This window comes from Mustelus asterias, chromosome 21 (assembly GCF_964213995.1).
Source record: "Mustelus asterias chromosome 21, sMusAst1.hap1.1, whole genome shotgun sequence".
Taxonomy (NCBI): domain Eukaryota; kingdom Metazoa; phylum Chordata; class Chondrichthyes; order Carcharhiniformes; family Triakidae; genus Mustelus; species Mustelus asterias.
In genome coordinates, this window is record NC_135821.1 from 62,397,391 (window position 1) to 62,418,505 (window position 21,115).

General features: G+C 42.8%; 1 protein-coding gene across 2 annotated transcripts; it reads right to left on the reverse strand.

The window, feature by feature from the left end:
* Positions 1-187: 187 nt before the first annotated feature.
* On the reverse strand, positions 188-16,506 carry LOC144509326 (E3 ubiquitin-protein ligase TRIM63-like). Of its 2 annotated transcripts, none has more exons than XR_013500450.1 (9): positions 16,063-16,407; positions 14,396-14,562; positions 11,423-11,591; positions 8,468-8,563; positions 7,271-7,504; positions 6,000-6,022; positions 4,658-4,782; positions 2,879-3,693; positions 188-2,485 (listed from the first exon to the last, which is right to left on the reverse strand). XR_013500450.1 is itself a non-coding variant. In XM_078237996.1 (9 exons), the coding sequence occupies exons 1-9, from the start codon at positions 16,219-16,221 to the stop codon at positions 1,568-1,570; spliced, it is 1,047 nt and encodes a 348-aa protein (XP_078094122.1). In that variant the 5' UTR covers positions 16,222-16,506; the 3' UTR covers positions 188-1,567. The 2 variants fall into 2 exon arrangements, 1 of the variants encoding a protein (XP_078094122.1); XM_078237996.1 differs by having other exon boundaries at positions 188-1,578; positions 3,631-3,693; positions 16,063-16,506.
* Positions 16,507-21,115: the final 4,609 nt, after the last annotated feature.

The following is a 21,115-nucleotide window of genomic DNA, read 5'->3' on the forward strand; positions in this document are numbered from 1 at the left end:
CACTGAACACAACATCAAATAAGGCCAAATCTTACATATTTATCAAAAGAAAGTTGCGGACAGTGCCCAGTGGATATTTTCCACGTCGGAAGTTCGCCTCATCAGAAGAGAGGAGAGAACTGATAAAGGAAATAACCCTCATTTACCAAAGACAAAAAAACACAAGAAATGTAGGTAACCTGGAGAATGTCATTTATAGATCAGTTTATTTATACTCAATAATTTCAAACAACGTACAGGCATGAAAATGAAGTAACTATCATAATGGAGCTTAAAGGCCATTTAAAACAGAGGTCTCAGGAATCATCTACAACCAAAAACCTCTTTTACTTTCAGATACTAGCCGCAGCATTTCTTATTTCTATTTCAGGTTTCATTTTATTTTAAGAACAATTTCCTGATTAGTTTAATCTTTCCTTCTTGTTTCCTTGCTCTACACTTGCCACCTCTAGTGCATTAAACTTCAGCTAAGTGCTCTGAGGGCAGTGGTCCTCAAACTGATCCTCTGATCTGAGGGGTCTTGGATTGACTGAGAGCAGGCAAGAGGCCAAAGATGCTGAGAATGGATTTGGGAGGCTGGGGAAGGGGGTATGAAAGAGCTGCTATGTCCAGGGGACATGGAAGGATGATCAAGCTCAGCTTTGTTTACTGAGTACAGCAACAGGGCCTTTAACAGACCTGGATTAAAGTCATGATGTAGTTACTGGCAGTATCCCATTGGCCGAAATGCTGCACAACAGGCATTGTGTCAGTGATAGTTGAGCACAGACAGGCCAGTAAACAAGAGAGGAGGAAGAGCAATGTCCTTAAACGCTCAGCAGTCGTGCAGCAAGTAGCCGGTGCCGGAGGATTACACCTGAAATGGTGCCAGTGCACTTAGTAGGAGCCACAGAGCCCTTCCTCGATGCAGGAAGAGCAATGACATGTTGTGTGGTGTACCAGGCACGTAGCTGAACCTGTAGGATTACCTTCCAAGTGATGGGAAGGTCCAAGTTCACTTTATCAGAAAGCGTTGGCAAAATTTCATGCAAGTCCCTTTAACGGGGATACTAATAGGTTTATTTTCAAAAATGCAAATTTTGAAGCAAGAATTTGTTAGAATTTAGTTGGGGTGAGGGTGGTCTGTGATTAATAACCTATTGCAAAGGATCCTACAATCCAAAAAGTTTGAGAACCATGCACTTCGGGAAGCTTTTGGTACAAGCATTTTGCCCTGGACTATATCGCAATGTAACAATGCTCAAACTAAAAAGCTTAATGGAAAAGCAGACATATTGCGAAAGGTGGATTTAAGCTATGCTGGCTGCTAAGTCTCAAATTGTTTTAAAAAAGTACAATGAATTGTTACTCCATTGCATTATATACAAAAATATATAAAATGTACAAAACCATTAATTTTGCACCATATAAAAACATTTTTTTTGCTTTTTTTTTCAAAACAGTTCTATGAACAAAATGAAACTTGTTGAACAAATTTGCCGCCTTCCTGTAATTTTGGGGCCAGGACAATCCCAAGGATTCACAAGAGACTTTCCACGTCAAAGGTTGTCAATTCGCAAAGGCAACATCACTGCAGATCTGTGGGAGGGGAAAAAGAAGAAAAACCATCACTTTGCTGATCCCCTTGCTTGCATTCTCTCAATCTTTTCCACTGACCCTCTGCTGAAGGTGCCAACCAAACGCCGGCTAGAAATATTCAAGGAGGTTTCATCAGATGCCCAGTCACCACTGGGGAAATGGGGAACACTGACAAACTTTCCCACTTCTGCTCCCCGTGATACCACCATACTTTTACAGTTTCTTTGGATTGATGGCCAGCTTCCTTGCACCCCAACTGGCCTGGCTATTGATGTCAAAGCAACATAAAGAGCCTCCCCTCAAATTGCTAAGCCCATCGTTGGCAGTGATCGAAGTTCCCAGTAGTTTGTGAAAGTGCTTATGCCAGGAGTGCTCCCCCACGCACCCTGCAGAGTTTCCAGCTCATAGATTGTTACTGTGGCTGACTAACATAGCGTTACAACCAAAACCCATGTTGCAATGTGATCTCGATGTCTGTCACACCACATTATCAATGTCATTGAGCTGGACAGCTATTGATATTTTTGTACAAGAGAACTGCAAAATTCTTTGACAGGGCCATTTGTCAACAATAACCAAAATCATATCAGCAACTTTTAGATGTTAAACCAGGGCCAATAACAGATGCACTATAAAACTTGGGATGAGGTTAAAGATTAACCAGTCAATAGTTTTATCTAAACAATTGGCAAGTGCAGAATGGGATTTCAACAGGAGTTAGTGAAATGAACCTAGACCAGTCGGATGATAACCTAATAATAATAACTCTCCGGCTAACCCAATGTATAATAAGGTCATGTATACCAAGGAGGTCCCCTGGTGTGGCCTGAGTTAACTGATGCCTGACTGAGCAACGTAAGAAGTCTCACAACACCAGGTTAAAGTCCAACAGGTTTATTTGGCAGCACTAGCTTTCGGAGCCCCAAGCCCCTTCTTCAGGTGAGCCCCCAGAAGGGGCTTGGGGCTCCGAAAGCTAGTGCTGCCAAATAAACCTGTTGGACTTTAACCTGGTGTTGTGAGACTTCTTACTGTGCTTACCCCAGTCCAATGCCGGCATCTCCACATCATGACTGAGCAACAGCTGGGAGCCTTATATTGGACATATTAGCCCCATACTAAAGGAGAGGGTTGGGGTTGCCATCAAAGTTCACCCATGGAAAATAGCCACTATATTAAACCACTCTCCCTGGCCACTTCTTCAAACTGAAGCAGACTATTTGTGACCTCAAAGGGATGGGGTTGGAAGTGGTTAGAGAAATAAGGAATCTGAACACAAACTTGGGAATTTTATAATGGAGACTTTGCCAGCCCTGGAGCTAATGTAGATTAGTGAGCAGGTGGGTGAAGGGTGAACATTATATAGAGTGTGAGTTAAGACACAGGCAGTAGAGTTTTAGGATGTGCTCCAGTTTGCAGAGATGCAAAGTAGAAGGCTGGTCAGGAGATGTTGCCCACTAAATAGCCTTTTTTTTGGTGCTTTTCGGTACTTTATTTCTAATCAAAAAAGCCAATTCAAATTCAGTCCAATCATGGTCCCCACATGAGGGACAAACAAGATTCAGGCCGACAAGACAAGACATTGCATGCCAACTTGGGATTCAATCCAACAAGATCCAAGCTGATAGGGTGAGACATTGCACCCCCTCCTGGGCTTGATCTAATGCTTCATCTTAACCAAAAGGCCAAGATGTCTTTGAAAGATTGCATCAAGTAAAGTCTCGGTTTAACATCATTGGCTGTGCTGATCCTTTACCCTTGCTCGGGAAAACCATGATCACTGAAGTCAGCACACCCCAAGTGCAATGGACTAGCCTCGTCCCCAGTCTGATCATGGTCTCACCCCCGGGAGATCAACCTTCTTGATTATTGACTCTCCCCACCCACTAAATAGCCATCTGTAACATTTAGCTGTAATGGTAATCTCATTAATCCCACTCGATAAAATACTGAGGGTGGCCTCTTTCTATGATGCCTACTGGATGTGCTAAGGTGCGCTTCAGTGAGACAGAGGCAGCCCCAAGTCTGATCTGACTAGAATGTTCTTTTTCTCACCTTCAGCTTGATCTTCTGCTTCATCTTCTCCCTCGGTCTCCACTTCTTCTAACTCCTCTCCATCTGGAGAGAGAACATGCAGATCCGTCACTCAACTTTCTGACTGGAGTATTTCCAAATCAGCATTTTGCATTATTTGCTTTGAACTATTATTGCTTTAAGTTGGTTGAAGGACAGTTTCTGGAAGATTTAGTGTTGTTCTTGAATAGAAAGTTTGCACAGTAGCACTACAGCATTTTTGACTTAAGTTTTAGATTAAAATCAAACCACTTAAATACCACAAATGTTGTTGGTGGGTACACCTGACCTCAGTTGGTAATTCCACTGGGAAAGTAGGAATGATTCTAATTGAACAGTTCTTACCTATAATGGGCCAAACAGCCTTCTAGTGCTGTATCATCCTATGATTCTATAAAAAACCCTTTAATTTATCTAGTACTATAATACATCTCTCAGAAATGCTTCAATTGTTTACTTATTATCCCTCATACAGATGAAATAGGCACAGCACAATGGGCCAAATGGTCTGCTTCTGTTCTGTATCATACTATGAGAAAATAGGCTCAGTCTCAAGGTCTGTGCTGAGTTAGCTACTCTTAGCCAAGGACCATAGTAGAAATGTAACAATTGTTTTCCAGATCCCTGGGTTATGGAGGGGGGAGAAAATCAGACTGGGTTCCCAACTGCTGGTTACTAGTCAGTGCCAAAACACGTCCCATAAGACAGCCAGTTTGGTCTTAGTCATCAGGCCCAACCCACATTCAAATAAACTGCTGACATTTACTATTGGATTGTATCAAGGGTTATGGAACCAATGCAGGTAGATAGAATGAAGATAATGATCAGCTGTGGTAAAACTTAATGGTGGCACAGGCTAAATGGGGTGAATGACCTCCATCTGTTCCTATGTTCTCTCCAATGGAATTTGCTGATATCCCATCATTGTGCCCACTCTGAATAGCATTGAATTATGGGGCATCTATTATACTTGGCCACAACATAACGCCAATAGCTACAATGATTGTACCTATTCCAAATGTTATATTTTTCAGGGCTTCCTCAGCTTGTTCCAGATCCACTGTAAACTGATCCATATTATCGTAGCCGTCTTCGTGTTTCGGTATGTGAGGCATCCTGCAGGCTTCAATAATCCTAGAATTTCAATTAAAGAAAATAATTTAGATGAGTTTGGACAGTAAGGGGCGGGGGGGGGGGGGGGGGGGGAGGTCAAAGGATATAGGGATAGAGTGAGAAAGTGAAGCTGAGGGGGAAGATCAGCCAGGATCTTGTTGAACATCAGAGTGGAATGGAAGGGTTCTATGGCCTCCTCTTGTTCCTTTATTTTTAATGGTCCCTGCACAATTCATTTATCAAATACTGCTCTTTGTTCAAATGAAAGAACTAATTGGTCATCATTGATAAAAAATGCAGGGAGGGAAAATGAGGAGATGTTTCCTTTGTTGTTATGATCTGGTGTGAAGGGATGGTGGGAGCAGATTCAATAATGACTTCCAAAAAAACAAATTGGGTAACTACTTTGTGGAGATTGCTGGGCTAAGGGGAAAGAGCAGTGCAAGTGGGACCAATTGGAGAGCTTTTTCGAACCGTAGATTGCAGGCATGATGGGCCAAATGGCCTCCTTCAATCCTGCATCATTCTCTGAATGTGCAGTCATATACATAGGATTTTCCAGCCGCGCTCACGCCAAGGCTGGAAATTTCCACCCGAGATCAACGGACCTTTGCATGGTCCACCTAATATTCTGTCCCGCCCATTATGATTCCCATGGCGGGCAGGACGGGAAAATTCCGCCCAAGATGTCTAAACGATAAGTGATCAGAAACTGTTTTTTGATGGTGTTGGTTAAAAAGAAAGAAAACCCTGCCTTTATTTAACACTTGTCATGACCACCAGACATCTCAAAGCACTTGCAGCCAATTGCTTTTGAATGCATTCACTGTTGTAAAGTAGGAAACGCTGCATCCAAAATAGTGCTAGATCGATGCGAGGTCTTTTCATTATCGAAGAGACTTTCATTGGAAAGCAAATGCAAGTGTGGACAGGGTTGGGTTCAGTTGTGATGCCTGCCCCTCGTCAATCAGCTGTCTGATTTTCACTGTTTTGACTCACTGAGCATGGTACCAGAGATTGACCAGTGCCCGTAATGGTTCATGTTCCAGACAGTGTTTAGGAAAGAAAAGGAAGAAGCTTGGCACTGCTCAGTTAATCCAATAATTCACTATGTTCAATGCTTTCCCTCAGAAAGTGGAAGGGACAATTGGGTTAAATGTGCTGGATAATTAACAATCTATTGTTTTAAATTAGGAAATAGTGAGGTGGAAGCTTGTTAACACTCAGATAACACTTACTTTTCCAGGAGCTTCTTTGCATTCTGTGGAAAGGAATAGAACATTGATTAGGTATTTGAATATTTTATCATTTAATGCAAAGAAAATCTTTCTCAATAAGCAATAAATCTAATAGTGCATTTGACAAAGTGCAGGAGAATATCAGTTTGTATGTATTGATTGTGTTCACTCCCTCTCTCTCCTGTTGTGCAAATAACAGGATGACCTTTATATGTTTACCAGGTTTATTGGTAGTTGGTAGCATCAGGACAAAGATGGGTGGCACAGTGGCAAGCACTGCTGCCTCATAGCTCCAGGGACCTGGGTTTGATTCCCCGCTTGGGTCACTGTGCGGAGTCTGCACGTTCTCCCCGTGTCTGCGCGGGTTTCCTCCCACAGTCCAAAGATGTGCGGGTTAGGTTGTTTGGCCACACTAAATTGCTCCTTAGTGTCCTGGGATGCGTAGGTTAGAGGGATTGGGGTAAATATGTGCGGTTATGGGGTTGGAGCCTGGGTGGGACTCTTATCGGTGCAGACTTGATGGGCTGAATGGTCTCCTTCTGCACTCTAGGATTTCTAAAATGGGATTATAAATATGAAGCACAACTTCCCCAAGAGCTTTAGTGGGTGCATCCAGGATGGTACTGAACTATATCTGGATAGGGGAAATAAAATTGGTTCCTCTCTGTCTGGATGTAAGCAGGGGATTTGAATTAAACTCAACTCTCCAGGGTTATCAAGAGGGATTTTTTCATTCATGTCTCTAGAGTGGAACTCAAGCAAAAATGCTACCCCCTAAACCACAGCTAACATGGTACGATGAGCTGCATGGACTTTTGTGAAGGGCTCTGTGTTGGCAAGGAACCCATTCCTTTTTTTGTCCATCACAAGAGGAATGGTCTTACTAATTTCGGAATGGAGAGAATTTACTGATGAGCCTAGGCTCTTTATGGTTGAGGTCAAGGACTGTGTAGGATTGAGTTTGGCTGTGTGGGCTGGCATTGAGTGTGATGTTGTGCATCTGGGTCGGTACTCCAGTGCAGCTGAGAGATGCCACATCTGTGGGGGGCTGCAGCATCAGAAGCGCAGTATGATCCCAAAGAGGAGGATGGGGAGATAAGTGGGGGTGGGAAGTGGGGACAGTACTAAGCATGTCAATGTTTCAATGTGTGTTACTAGTGCACAACATAACTCACAACAATATCCCTGCATGGAACTGTGCATTACTGGGTCTAAGATTATAGCAATGGATGTATTCAGGGAAGGGAATAAACAGTACAAGTGTCTCTTACAACGAGGAAAGTAGCAACTCCAGGCTCCTCCATGGATTGAATGGCATTTTCCACCAGCCCAGAGGAGACCTCTAGATGTTCTTTGTGTTGCCTGACCAGTTCCTTGGTGAATGCTACTCTCTCTTCCTGTTCCTTTGTAATTGATTGCAGCATATCATCTTTCCTTTGCTCCAGAATGGTGTATAACTTGTCAAACTGTTCCATGAGCACGTGTTTCTGGTGTCTGCTGTTCTCCTGAGGAAAAAAAAAATAAACCTTCACCATACAGCAGGCACTGTCCAGCAGCTGTCACCAGTTTGTATCAGATGTTAACACTGAAGTTATTTTTTCCTGAGGGACAGAGAACCCTGATTAGATTGTGTATGGATGGGGAATGCCTCATTGATTGATCAGTTATTAACGGGGAGGCGGAGACTCAAGATTTCACCAAAAGTGAGAGTTTTTGACACAGAGGATCGCCACACCACAAAGTGTCACTCAGTGACAAAGGCAGAATGATGGTTGATGTCAACCAGCCTGTAACAGCCATCCTCCTTACTGCGGGAGAGACTTGTGCAATGCTTTGCCAGGTATCAAATTATTGTCATCCATGCTTTTTAAATTTGTAGTCCCGTACACAACGAAATCGTATACAGTATTGTTTTACTTTTTGAATGAATTGCTCTGACTGGCAATTAATTCCTTACACTCACTCTTTTTCTGTCCCATTTTGAGGCATATTCCATTTACACTCACAGTTAACAATATCATTCATTTAGCTCCTTTATAGTAATAAAATGTCCCAAGGCATTTCTTGGGAGCACTGACAGTAAAATCTAATGAGATATTTAAACAGGTGGCCAAAGGCTTGGTCGAAGTGGGACATTTTAAGAAGCGCTTTAAAGGGAGAAAACTTTAGGGAGGGAATTTCAGGGTTTAGGGTTTCCTGAGCTAAGAAACCACTTAACTCTCTTTGTCTCAGCATTCTGAAGGAGTCATGAAAGAAAATTGGATTACACGCTGAAGGTACGTTCCCAATCCCTGAGACTTTTTAAAAACTGGTTTATTTTACATGAGCTGTTTTAAGAGAGGCACAAGGAACTCCACTCAATGTCAATGGTACTGATGAGATTAACCGTTGCCACAAAAGTGAGGGAAGAATGCAAGCATCTGTTTAAGGGACCCACTGCTCAGAACTTTTTGTCAGTTATACTATACCTCGATGTTTTTGCAAGTCTCTTCCAACTGGTCAACAATGACCTGGACCCTGTCGTTGCCAGCCACAAGCATGGCAATCCCATCAGTCAGTTCTGTCTGTGGAAATACAGCAGAGAAACATCCATGTTAGAAGGAGTGACTGTGAAATAAAATCTTGTCATTGACAGGAAGCATAAGGTTTGAAATAGGAAATCGTCATTCTTTTCTGCAAGCTTTTCTGCAATTGTTAAAAGCTGATTGTAAAGTGAGGTTGTGCTCCATTTTAATAATACAATTTAGGCCATTCACACTATATGTGAATTGATTTCAGTTCTGAGTTGAAACAAGTTGTATGGTGACACACAGATTTGAAACCCTCTTAGCCGAATTGAAACATCTAGAAGTGGCACATTATAAAAATCTTCGGAGTTCCTTTTTAAGCTGTTACAGACAGCTGGCTTTTTAAAACTTTATCACATTCATATTAAAAGTGCACTTCAGTGTAGTGTATTTATTGATCTAGAACAGTGTGATCCACTGTACAGTATTAGATCAACCTAGAGCATTAAATTATTCTGTATCCTATTGTGTGGTTTTAGAACAGAGAAGCTTCTGTGCAGATACTTAAGATGTGATGCTTTTAAAGATAACTGGGTTATGCATTACTGAACTCTGTTTTCTTGAACCAAGAGGATAAATTCAGATTCATGGAAAGTGTTGGCTTATTCAAAGAAAGGCAACCATTAGTTGATTTTTTTTTTCATCTGAAAATAAGTTTAACAGCAACAACTTTCAATTGGTTGTGCCTAGTGTCAGCCATGGCTCAGTGGGTAGCATTCTGAATTAGAAAGTTATGGGTTCAAGTCCTGGAGGAGGGACTGGAGCATAAAATCTAGCACTGAGGGAGTGCAGCACTGAGGGAGTGCAGCACTGAGGGAGTGCAGCACTGTCAGAAGCGCTGTCTTCCAGTTAAGATATTAAACTGAAGCCCCACCCCCTCCCCCTCAAAAGATGAACAATAGGGTGGTTGGCCTCAAGATCCTGGCCATTATTGACCCCCAATCAATATCACCAAAAAACAGATTATTTGGTGATGGCATTTCTATTTCTGGGAGGTTGTTATGCATAATGACTGTCACGCTTCCTGTGATATAACAATGATTGCACTGCAAAAGCATCCCATTAGCTGTAAAGCATTTTGGGATGTTCTGGGGTCATGAAAGCTGCTTTAGAAATACAGGTTTATTTTTAATGGCCCAATGATTTACAGCAATTAAATGATTAACATACTAAATGTTCCGCCTTAGCAATAGACTAATGCTTGGTATAATGCCCCTTCGTTTACAGGATAATGTAGACTCTGTTATTGCTTGGCAACACTAAGTTATATTTTGAAAATATCATGATAATGGGAATGACAATTGTGATGCATTCCTGAATGAAATCCTGGTAAATTTGGGTTGTTGATCAAGGTTATTTTGATGGGCCGAAGGGCCTCTTCTGTGCTATATGATTCTATATGGAAGGCCCCATTCCTGGAAGTGAAATTGGCAGAAAATTCTGCCCTGTAGGAGCAATAAGCCAACACTTTCCATGAATTGGACAATAAAGCAGCTCTGGTGCTCCCCCAGTGGCTGGGAAGCCAAGTGCACTGTTTGCCTGCAGGTCAGGAAGTCCCTAGGTTCCACCATGGTTTGTGTTGAGTTGGCTGACACAACCACTTGAGGGCGATACATTCTGTCTGGCTGCTCTCGACTTCAGGGGAGGGAAGGTCAGACAGAATCCCTGCTCCTGAACATTTTCCATTGAGTCCAACTGGAAACCAGGTGTCTTTGGACAAGTTTGGGTGCCACTGTGGCGACCTTCAAGGTCAAAAACAGCAACCAGCATTTAGTGCCAATCTCCCACGTGAAGTATATTTATTTGCATGAGATATGGTATTGGCCACACATACTCCAGTGACGACGGATGGCACCTTCTGGAGGGGCACAAGTCAAGGAGACACGAGTATGTTTTAAAAAGCACAATGCAGATTCAATTTCTCAGAGTAAGCAAGCAGACAAGCTGAAATGTGGGACGCCGTAGAATTCCCTCCTCCTTCCCACCATCCCACCAGCTGTCGCACTGCGACACTCTTGCACTAAAATTAGCCAGAACTTCAAGAGGGTTAATGCACAAGTTATTTTAACCCCTCATTGCCCAGGCATTTCTGAAGTGCTTTACACTTGTCGACCACATTGAATTTACAGGGCAGAATCAGCTCCAAAAGCTCCATTCTGGTGTTTATGCTCCACACAAGCTTTCTCTTGTCCTTTACCTCAACTCCCCCAACAACATTTCCTCTATTCCTTTCTCTCTCTCTCTCTCTCTCATGTTACAAACTGGCACAGAAGACCATTCGACCCATTGTGTCCATGCTTCTACCTTCCTTTTGTTCTGTGGAGATCAGAACTGTGCACAGTACTCCTATGTATGGTCTAACCAAAGCTCTATGCAAGTTTAATATCATTTTATTTAATTCATTTGTGGGACATGGGCGTCACTGACTGGTCCGCATTTATTGCCCATCCCTAGTTACCTGATTAGTTGAGAGTTAACCACATTGCTGTGGCTCTGGAGTCACATGCAGACCAAACCAGGTCAGGATATTAGTGAACCAGATGGGTTTTTCTGACAATTGACAATGGTTTTATTTATGGTCAACAGTAGATTCTTAATTCAAGATTTTTAAAAATTAGTTTCACATTCCACTGCCTGCCATGGTGGGACTAGAACCCGGGTCCCCAGAGCATCAGCTGAGTTTCTGGATTAATAGTCTAGCGATAATACCACGAGACCATCGCCTCCCTGTTTTTTGAATTCCATTCCTCCAGAAATGAGCCCCAGCGCTTTGCTTGTACTTTTTAATAGCTTTGTTAACTTGCCTTGATACCTTTAATGATTGTGCAACCCCCAAACCCCTCCTCCGAACCTTACCTTTTGCTGCTCAAATACGTTCTGTAGAGGGGCCACCTCACAATCCTTGTGAGCCCCGAAGACTTTGCACATTGAGCAGGTGGGAACTTGGCAAGTGATGCAGTAAATGTTGATCTTTTCATCCTCGTGCTCTTCACACATGGGCTGGTTGCCTTTTTTCAAAGGCTTGCTGGATATCAACAGAATAAATTTACTTTCATCAGTTAGCCAATCATTAAAAAGAACAGCTAGGAATAATGTCAATTACATAAACTTTGCAGCACAGAAACAGACTATTCGGCCAATCTGATCTACAGTGTTTGTATTCCACACAACCCTTTTCTCACCCTCTTCATCTAACCCTATCAGTATATCCTTTTATCCCTTTCTCCCTCATGAGCTTATCCAGCTTCCCCTTCGATGTAATTCAATGGAAAACTATGGATTTGTGGGCACCAATCAGAGCGAAAAGACAACTGTCTACACCCAAAATGTCTTTTTCCTTCCAGATGCCAATGTTGTGCTTTCCCACCACTCGGGGTTCTTTGTTTTGGTACCTCCAGAGTGATTGTGCCTATTTTTCAACCATGAGGATAGACTGACCACTACCTCAAACATCATTCCGCCACCTGTGGACACTGAAGTCTGCATCGACATTGCACATTCGACATACTAAAACATTAGAGGGGAACAGATCATGGGAAAACTGGAAACGTGGTTGAAAAGAATACGTTTTTGAGGAGGTAATCAAAGGTGTCGTTGGCGGTGGTGAGGGGGAATAGGGTAGGATCAAGATGGCTGAAAGCTCCTGTAGCAAGTGATGAGTGCATGAGGTGGAAGAATGGTGTTGTGATAAGGAGTGAGCAGTGGAGAGATGAGTAGCAGGCCAAGGTTGGAGGGACCAAAAGAGAAAATGCTGGAAAATCTCAGCAGGCCTGGCAGCATCTGTAAGGAGAGAAAAGAGCTGACGTTTCGAGTCCAGGTGACCCTTTGTCAGCTTTGATGGAGAGTTCCATAATTTTGATCAAACAACCATGAAAGAATGGTGATACTTGTCCAAGTCAGGACGAAGTGTGACTCGGAGAGAGACTTACAGGTGGCATTCCCATGTGACTGCTGCCCTTGTCCTTCTAGGTGGTGGAATTGTTGGGATGGAAGACCCATCCTCACACTGCCAGTCCTTTCTTATGAAGGCATCTCATTGGGCATATGTCTTATGGTCTTATGAGTGTCTTTAAGACAGAGATAGATAGGTTCTTGATTAATAAGGGGATCAGGGATTATGGGGAAAAGGCAGAAGAATGGGGATGAGAAAAAAATCAGCCATGATTGAATGGCGGAGCAGATTCGATGGGCCGAGTGGCCTAATTATGCTCCTATGCCTTATGGATGGCATTTTTGAAAATTGAAGTAATCCTTTGATACGATTTATTCCCTCTGCAACTGAATCTCAGAGACAATAATTGCTCATAAAGTTAAATCTCTCAAGATAACAGTTTTTGACATGTTGTTTCTTTTATATCAACGTATTATGACATTTGTGTGTGGATAAATTGTTCATTTCAAATCTAACAACTAGCAGCAATAAATAAGGTCAGGATTTCTTAAAGGCATAGCTCAGCAAACTTGGTTAGTTACTGGGCAACTATTTTTAAACACTTAGAAATAGCTGGGCTAAATAAAGTTTGTGTCATCGTTACCACTTGAAACATTGGCCAGATGACTTTGCAGACATTGATGCAGTGGAAAGTGACAATAACTAAACATGTTGCCAGGGAGTGAAAAGCATTCCTGAAGATGCTTTTGATCTGACTTTAATCTGAAATATGTGCCATGTAGGTCAACGTGCTGCTTTCTTTCCACCAGTGAAATATGAGAATGAAAGAAAGAAACTAATTATTTCATTTAGATGGCATCTGATCCTACTCTCAGGTATTCCCCAGTGCTCGAGACTCAACTAGTTACTTTTGAAGAGTAGCTACTGTTCTCCTTCAGTCTAATTAATATAGTCTATCCTTTGTTCACCCAAGAAATATTTCAGTCTGAAGGCACCACTTATATATTATCTTATCCTAATCTGTACTCAAAAATATCACGAAATGGAGAAAGGCTTTAAGGTTCTTTAATTTGTAATATCAGCACCTATACCATATCAAAATTCTTACACCTGCTCCTTCTTACATTCACATTTATAATGCTTATTATAATTTATAATACTTATTTAAACTCGTTTTTTTTTAAATTCATTCGTGAGACATGGGCATCGCTGGCTGGCCAGCATTTATTGCCCATCCCTAGTTGTCCGAGGGCAGTTGAAAGTCAAACACACACTGCTGTGGCTCTGGAGTCACATGTAGACCAGACCAGGTAAGAGCGGCAGATTTCCTCCCCTATGAGACACTCGTGGTTTTTCCAACAATCGACAATGGTTTTATTGTCATCAATAGATTCTTAATTCCAGATTTTTTTTTATTGAATTCAAATTCCACCATCTGCCGTGGTAGGATTTGAACCCAGGTCCCCAGAACATTAGCTGAGTTTCTGGATTAATAGTATAGCGCTAATACCACTAGGCCATCGTCTTCCCCATGGTCACACTGTAATTACATCCTCCTGTCAGTGGAGGCATTATAACAGTACCACAAATGAATTTATAGCACAGAAACAGAGCATTTAGTCCAAGAGGTGTTGGTGTTTCCTCCAACTCATCCAAGTTGGTGTTTATATCCCACATGAGCCTCCTTCCATCCTATTTTCTTCTCGCCAGATCAACAAGTCTGTCTATTCCTATCTATCTCTAGCTTCCTCCAAAAGGCATCCACTCTGATTGCCTCAACCACTCCATTTGGTAGCAAGTTCCTCATTCTAACTACTCGCTCAGTAAAGATATTTCTCCTGAATTCCTTACAGGATTCATTAGCAGCTGTCTTAATCTGACATCCTGTCCCTCACAACAGGCTTGATGCAGAAGGGGAAGGTGTTACCCATGCTAACCTGATGCCCTCTTCCTTGTAAATATCAATGATGTTCTCCACGAGTAGGTTTCTCTGCAGTCCGTATACCCCATGACGGTCCAGGATAACTTCATGTCGACAGGATGGGCACCTGAATCTGCCGCCAGAAATCATGGTACCTCGACCCTGCCAGTATGGATTAGCAGCCTAAAAAAGCACACATATATAAAGGTATGAACACACAAAATGTTTGGAAGCAAGCATTGCACCTAAACTGGTTACAGATGAGGTTGTATGGACTTGAAACATTAACTCTGTTTCCCTCTCCACAGATGCTGCCAGACCTGCTGAGTCTTTCCAGCATTTTCTGCTTCCATTACAGTATTAAGCCATATTAATGATATTTTTAAAATAAACAACTTTAGAAGATGTCATACAAAAGAATCATACAAAAACATTGTCTGAGAGGCCAAAAGGTTGTCTGATTTCAAGAAGAAATTAGATATAGCTCTTGGGGCTAAAGGGATATGGGGGAGGGGGAAGGGAGGATCAAGATATTAAATTCGATGATCAGCCATGGTCAAAATGAATGGTGGAGCAGGCTTGAAGGGCCGAATGGCCTAATCCTGCTTCTAGTTTCTATGTTTCTATGTTTAGTTTCTAGAAGGGACCTGCTGAGTTTATCTGGCATTTTCTGTTTTTATTTAGAAGATGTCATGCTTTTGTTTTAGAGCTACGGCTTTGAAAAGTTTTCAACAGAGTTAATTATCCAATAAAAAGTTTATTCAATTTTATATTAAAAATTCTCCCTATGCCTTAGTGAGCTTTCCTACATTTCAGTAACTATATCGGAAAAATATACTTCATTGGCTATAAAGCTCTGTGGGACATCCTGAAATCCTGCAAGGCGTTACAAAAGTACAATTCTCTCTTTCTATCCACTTTCCAATCTGGCTTTCTGGTAATAGTCCAGCTTTAATCTCAAATTTGTGTTAATTTAGCGGATTTCAAATGAGTCATCGGCTGAAGTGCTACAACTAGTTTCTGTGCCATTGGACTGAGGAAGCTGGGAGAAAAATTAGCCGTGACTTCTACTGGAAGTTGCACATTAATGGAATCAGCTCACAGCAAGACTGAGATCGGCTGCCATACTCTTGAGTATTGAACGGTCTGCTGACACTCACTGTCAAGGCTGACACATGAGTGAAGTATGAGGATGGGGGTGCGACAAACCAATAACATAAATTTGCATTTGTATAACACCTTTAGCACGGTGAAAACATCCCAAGGCACTTCACAGCAGCTGCACTGAATAATATTTGACGCATGGTGATATTCGGCCTGATGATCCAAATTGAACATCTCTGGGCTACGGTTACCCCAGTAAGAAGTTTAACAACACCAGGTTAAAGTCCAACAGGTTTATTTGGTAGCAAAAGCCACACAAGCTTTCGGAGCTCTAAGCCCCTTCTTCAGGTGAGTGGGAATTCTGTTCACAAACAGAGCTTATAAAGACACAGACTCAATTTACATGAATAATGGTTTACATGAATAACGGTTACCCAGCAAGGGGGGTCAGAGTTTTCCCAAAGAAACATTTCAAAGCAAAATGAGTTTGGCTTTTTCAAATGTTACTGTCTCTGGAAGTTTGGAATATTAAAAAAAAATTTACTGAATTTTCAATTAACTGAGTTTAAATGCACTGACCTGGAACACGTCATTGGCACATTTTCTGCACAGATTGTGCTGGCAAGGCAGGATCACAACTGGCTTTTCAAACATTTCAAGGCAGATTGGACAGATGAGTTGCTTCTCCAGCGTCTCCATCGTGCTGGATTCCCGAATTATACTTGACTGGAAATCCATCTCTAAGTATAGCGTACACCACTTCAAACCTGCTGAGTTGCTCTTTGCCTTTTTCCTCTCCCTGTGGCTCTCGTTCCTTTTGGTCGAATTCCTGATTAGTATCCGATGCTCCTCTTCGGTAGAGATTCAGTAGAGCTCAGGCGTTGTGATAAGATTACTCCTCGTTCCTTTTCTGTCTGGGCAGGGACAGCTCATGTCCTTTTTATAAGCAGATCCAGCGTCACATGATAGCCGGGGTCAGGGCAGTGGGGGATGGGGAACATAGCCCTCAACATAACTTTTCCCATATTAGAAACTTGCAACGTGAAACTGAGAACAAGCAGGACCCGGACATGCAATCACATGTGACTCTCAGCAAAACAACTTTCATCGAAAGAATAAATAAAAATAAAGTTGCTAAACATTTTACATAACTATAAACAGACAAAGGTGAGTTTGAGAACAGGTTGTCCAAGACGTCCAACAAAAACAATTTCAGTTTATTTATTGGTGTCACAAGTAGGCTTACATTAACACTGCCATGAAGTTACTGTGAAAATCCCCTAGTCGCCACACTCCGGTGCCTGTTTGGGTACACTGAGTGAGAATTTAGCATGGCCAATGCATCTAACCAGTATGTTTTTTGGACTGTGGGTGGAAACCGGAGCACCCAGGGGAATCCCACGCAGACACGGGGAGAACGTGCAAACGAATCCCACGCAGACACGGGGAGAACGTGCAAACTCCGCACAGATAGTCACCCAAGCTGGGAATTAAATATGGGTCCCTGGCACTACGAAGAACCAGTGCCAACCATTGTGCCACCATGCCACCCTAGAAAATTTTGAGAGCACTTTTCCATGGATTGAGGATAATCATGGACATTGGGCATGAAGGCAAAGAGCATCAGAACATTAAGAACATAAGAACATAAGAAATAGGAGCAGGAGTAGGCCATCTAGCCCCTCGAGCCTGCCCCGCCATTCAATAAGATCATGGCTGATCTGACGTGGATCAGTACCACTTACCCGCCTGATCCCCATAACCCTTAATTCCCTTACCGATCAGGAATCCATCCATCCGCGCTTTAAACATATTCAGCGAGGTAGCCTCCACCACCTCAGTGGGCAGAGAATTCCAGAGATTCACCACCCTCTGGGAGAAGAAGTTCCTCCTCAACTCTGTCTTAAACCGACCCCCCTTTATTTTGAGGCTGTGTCCTCTAGTTTTAACTTCCTTACTAAGTGGAAAGAATCTCTCCGCCTCCACCCTATCCAGCCCCCGCATTATCTTATAAGTCTCCATAAGATCCCCCCTCATCCTTCTAAACTCCAACGAGTACAAACCCAATCTCCTCAGCCTCTCCTCATAATCCAAACCCCTCATCTCCGGTATCAACCTGGTGAACCTTCTCTGCACTCCCTCCAATGCCAATATATCCTTCCTCATATAAGGGGACCAATACTGCACACAGTATTCCAGCTGCGGCCTCACCAATGCCCTGTACAGGTGCATCAAGACATCCCTGCTTTTATATTCTATCCCCCTCGCGATATAGGCCAACATCCCATTTGCCTTCTTGATCACCTGTTGTACCTGCAGACTGGGCTTTTGCGTCTCATGCACAAGGACCCCCAGGTCCCTTTGCACGGTAGCATGTTTTAATTTGTTTCCATTGAGATAGTAATCCCATTTGTTATTATTTCCTCCAAAGTGTATAACCTCGCATTTCTCAACGTTATACTCCATTTGCCATATCCTCGCCCACACACTCAGCCTGTCCAAATCTCTCTGCAGATCTTCTCCGTCCTCCACACGATTCACTTTTCCACTTATCTTTGTGTCGTCTGCAAACTTCGTTACCCTACACTCCGTCCCCTCCTCCAGATCATCTATATATTAGGGCAGGATTATTTTTTCAGGAGAATTGGAAGGCCGGAAGGGAGTTGATAATTTGTTGGACGTACTGGCTGGACCTGGGTTCGATTCCAGGCTTGGGTCACTGTCTGTGTGGAGTTTGCACATTCTCCTCGTGTCTGCGTGGGTTTCCTCCGGGTGCTCCGGTTTCCTCCCACAGTCCAAAGATGTGCGGATTAGGTTGATTGGCTATGCTAAAATTGCCCCTCAGTGTCCTGAGATGCGTAGGTTAGAGGGATTAGTGGGTAAATGTTTAGGGATATGGGGGTAGGGCCTGGGTGGGATTGTGGTCGGTGCAGACTCGATGGGCCAGATGGCCTCTTTCTGCACTGTAGGGTTTCTATGATTCTATGATAAAGAAACCAAGTTTGAGAGGGTTGGTGAATTCTCATGATGGTGAAAGAGTGGATTGAAGGGACAGGAGCCAGGAGTGAAATGGAGAAGCAGACTGTCTAGAGAGCTAGGTGTTCTTGTTTTCATTTAAAGTTCCCATTTGACATGTGACTGATATTAAAGAAAACATAAATCCCATTCACTAAATGCTTGCAAAGTTTCTGCAGCTGTCACATGTGAAATATGCAACAAATGGTGACCTTGCCAATGATACTGGCATCCCAGGAATTCATTTTTAAAAATTATAAACATAACCCCAGAATTTCCTCCTCATTTGCTTCCAGAGATAGCAACAATCTGGGGACAAGCCAATCACATGGTTTAAAAGATGGACGGGAGTGAGTTCTGAACATAACTACAATTCACCGCAAATCTCTTCAATCTTTGCATCCAGCTATCAAACTCTGTTTCCGAACAGGCTTCCACCTACAACACTGACCACCCTCTGACTCTCAACCACGAATATCCACCGATTGTAATTGTTCATCAGTCTCACCATAGTCCCAGACGACCATTGGCTGCTCTCTCCTTTGAGGGGGAGAACTGACTGGTGGTAATTTAACCTGAGGGTCACCACACCTCAGGCGATAGGCAAGATAGAGAAAGCAGGGCCTTCATGGATAATCTCAGCCGGTATGGGATTTGAACCTCCACGATTGGCGTCACTCTACATCTCTAACCAATCATCCAGCCAACTGAGCTAACCAACTCCCACATAAGAGTAGCAGGAATTGCCTAAAGATGCACTAATTCCCTTGTAACTACAGAGATCAAATCCAAAGGGGTTGTACGAAGGCCATTTACATTTCTAAGGCCTGGCCCTGACCAATGGTGACGATGAGTTGGAGAAGATAAAGGACTCCACAATCTGTTTTTATGAGATTATTAATGGTTGAAACATTAACCATGTCAATAACCTAGACAAAAGAATATGTAGCCTTTGTCAAAACCAAAGTGGCAAAATGGGAGTTATGTCATATGACTATCTGTCCACCTGCCCCATCCAAAAGCCGGTGGAACTTCTAATATTGTCTCGTGGAGCTGAAAGGCTCAGGCTGGCATCTACTATCAGCTGAGCAGCAGTAGCAAACCAGAGCTCTATTCAGGTTGAAATTACCTGGCCCTCATCTACACTTTCTACTGAAACCTCTGAACTTCTGTACCAGCACCCAGAAGACTAAGTCATCTCCACGTGTCGAGTCCATTGTGGAAGCCATCTGTACTGGAAAAGTGTCCAACATCCATCTCCAACCTGCCGACTCTGTGAAATAATTTACCATTAGTCTTAGATTCTGGACTCTGGACTTTGGTGAAACAATAATTCTTATTTTGTTAGTGGACTTTGCCATGTGCCTCCATCTGTTCTCTATCCCACCTTTATTGTATGAATTAAAAGAGGGGTGCGTTCATAGAATCATAGAAACCCCACAGTGCACAAGAAGGCCTTTCAGCCCAAGGAGTCTGCACCGACAACAATCCCACCTAGTCCCTATCCCCGTAACCCCACATATTTACCCCACTAATCCCTCTAACCTACACATCCTGGACACTAAGGGGCAATTTAACATGGCCAATGCATCTAACCTGAACATTTTTGGACTGTGGGAGGAAATTGGAGCACCCGGAGGAAACCCACGCAGACACGGGGAGAACGTGCAAACTCCACACAGACAGTGACCCAAGCCGGGAATTGAACCCAGGCCTCTGGAGCTGTGAAGCAGCAATGTTAACCACTGTGCGACCTTCCTCTCGCATTTGAGTGGCTGCAAATAAATTAACCCTTTTAGTTCATCCCATCTCCAGTTTGATGAGGAGTTATTAATAGAGAATTGGGTCACGCCAAAAGTAGTGGGTTGGGAAAAATACGCCACCACATATAAAGGGGGAAATAAAATATTAAAAAACATCTTTCTGTGTACAGACAGGTGGTGAGAGGAGAAATCAGGGCTGTTTAAGTTAAAACCCCTCTTAAAACCAACGTGAGTTTGCTGTTCTCTTGGGCCATGATAGTTTATCCTGATTTTCACCCATTTTAAGTTTGGGTGTATCCTACGGAGATCTGGAGGATGTTTGGGTGCAACTTGCCATTGAGAAAACAGCCATAACTTTAGGAGTAACTGCCGGGTCACGCCCAAAGGAAAGTTAAGCGTAAATTGATGAACCTCAAAGCTTCTGAAAAGCTCACCAATATCCCATTTGGTTCTGGTCATCGAGTTTTTTTTATTTGTTCATGGGATGTGGGCATCGCTCACTGGGCTAGCATTTATTGCCCATTCCTGAGGGCAATTAAGGGTCAACCACATTGCTGTGGGTCTGGAGTCACATGTAGGCCAGATCAAGTCAGGATGACAGATTTCCTTCCCTAGAGGACATTAGTGAACCAGATGGGTTTTTATGACAATTGACAATCGTTTCATGGTTATCATTAGATTTTTAATTCCAGATTTTTATTGAATTCAAATTTCACCATCTGCCATGGTGGGATTCAAACCCGGGTCCCCAGAACATTACTCTGGGTCTCTGGATTGCTAATCCAGTGACAGTATAACTACGCCATTGCATAATGTTTTTTAAGGGCAGTAATATTTTGCCAGGTGATGTGCAG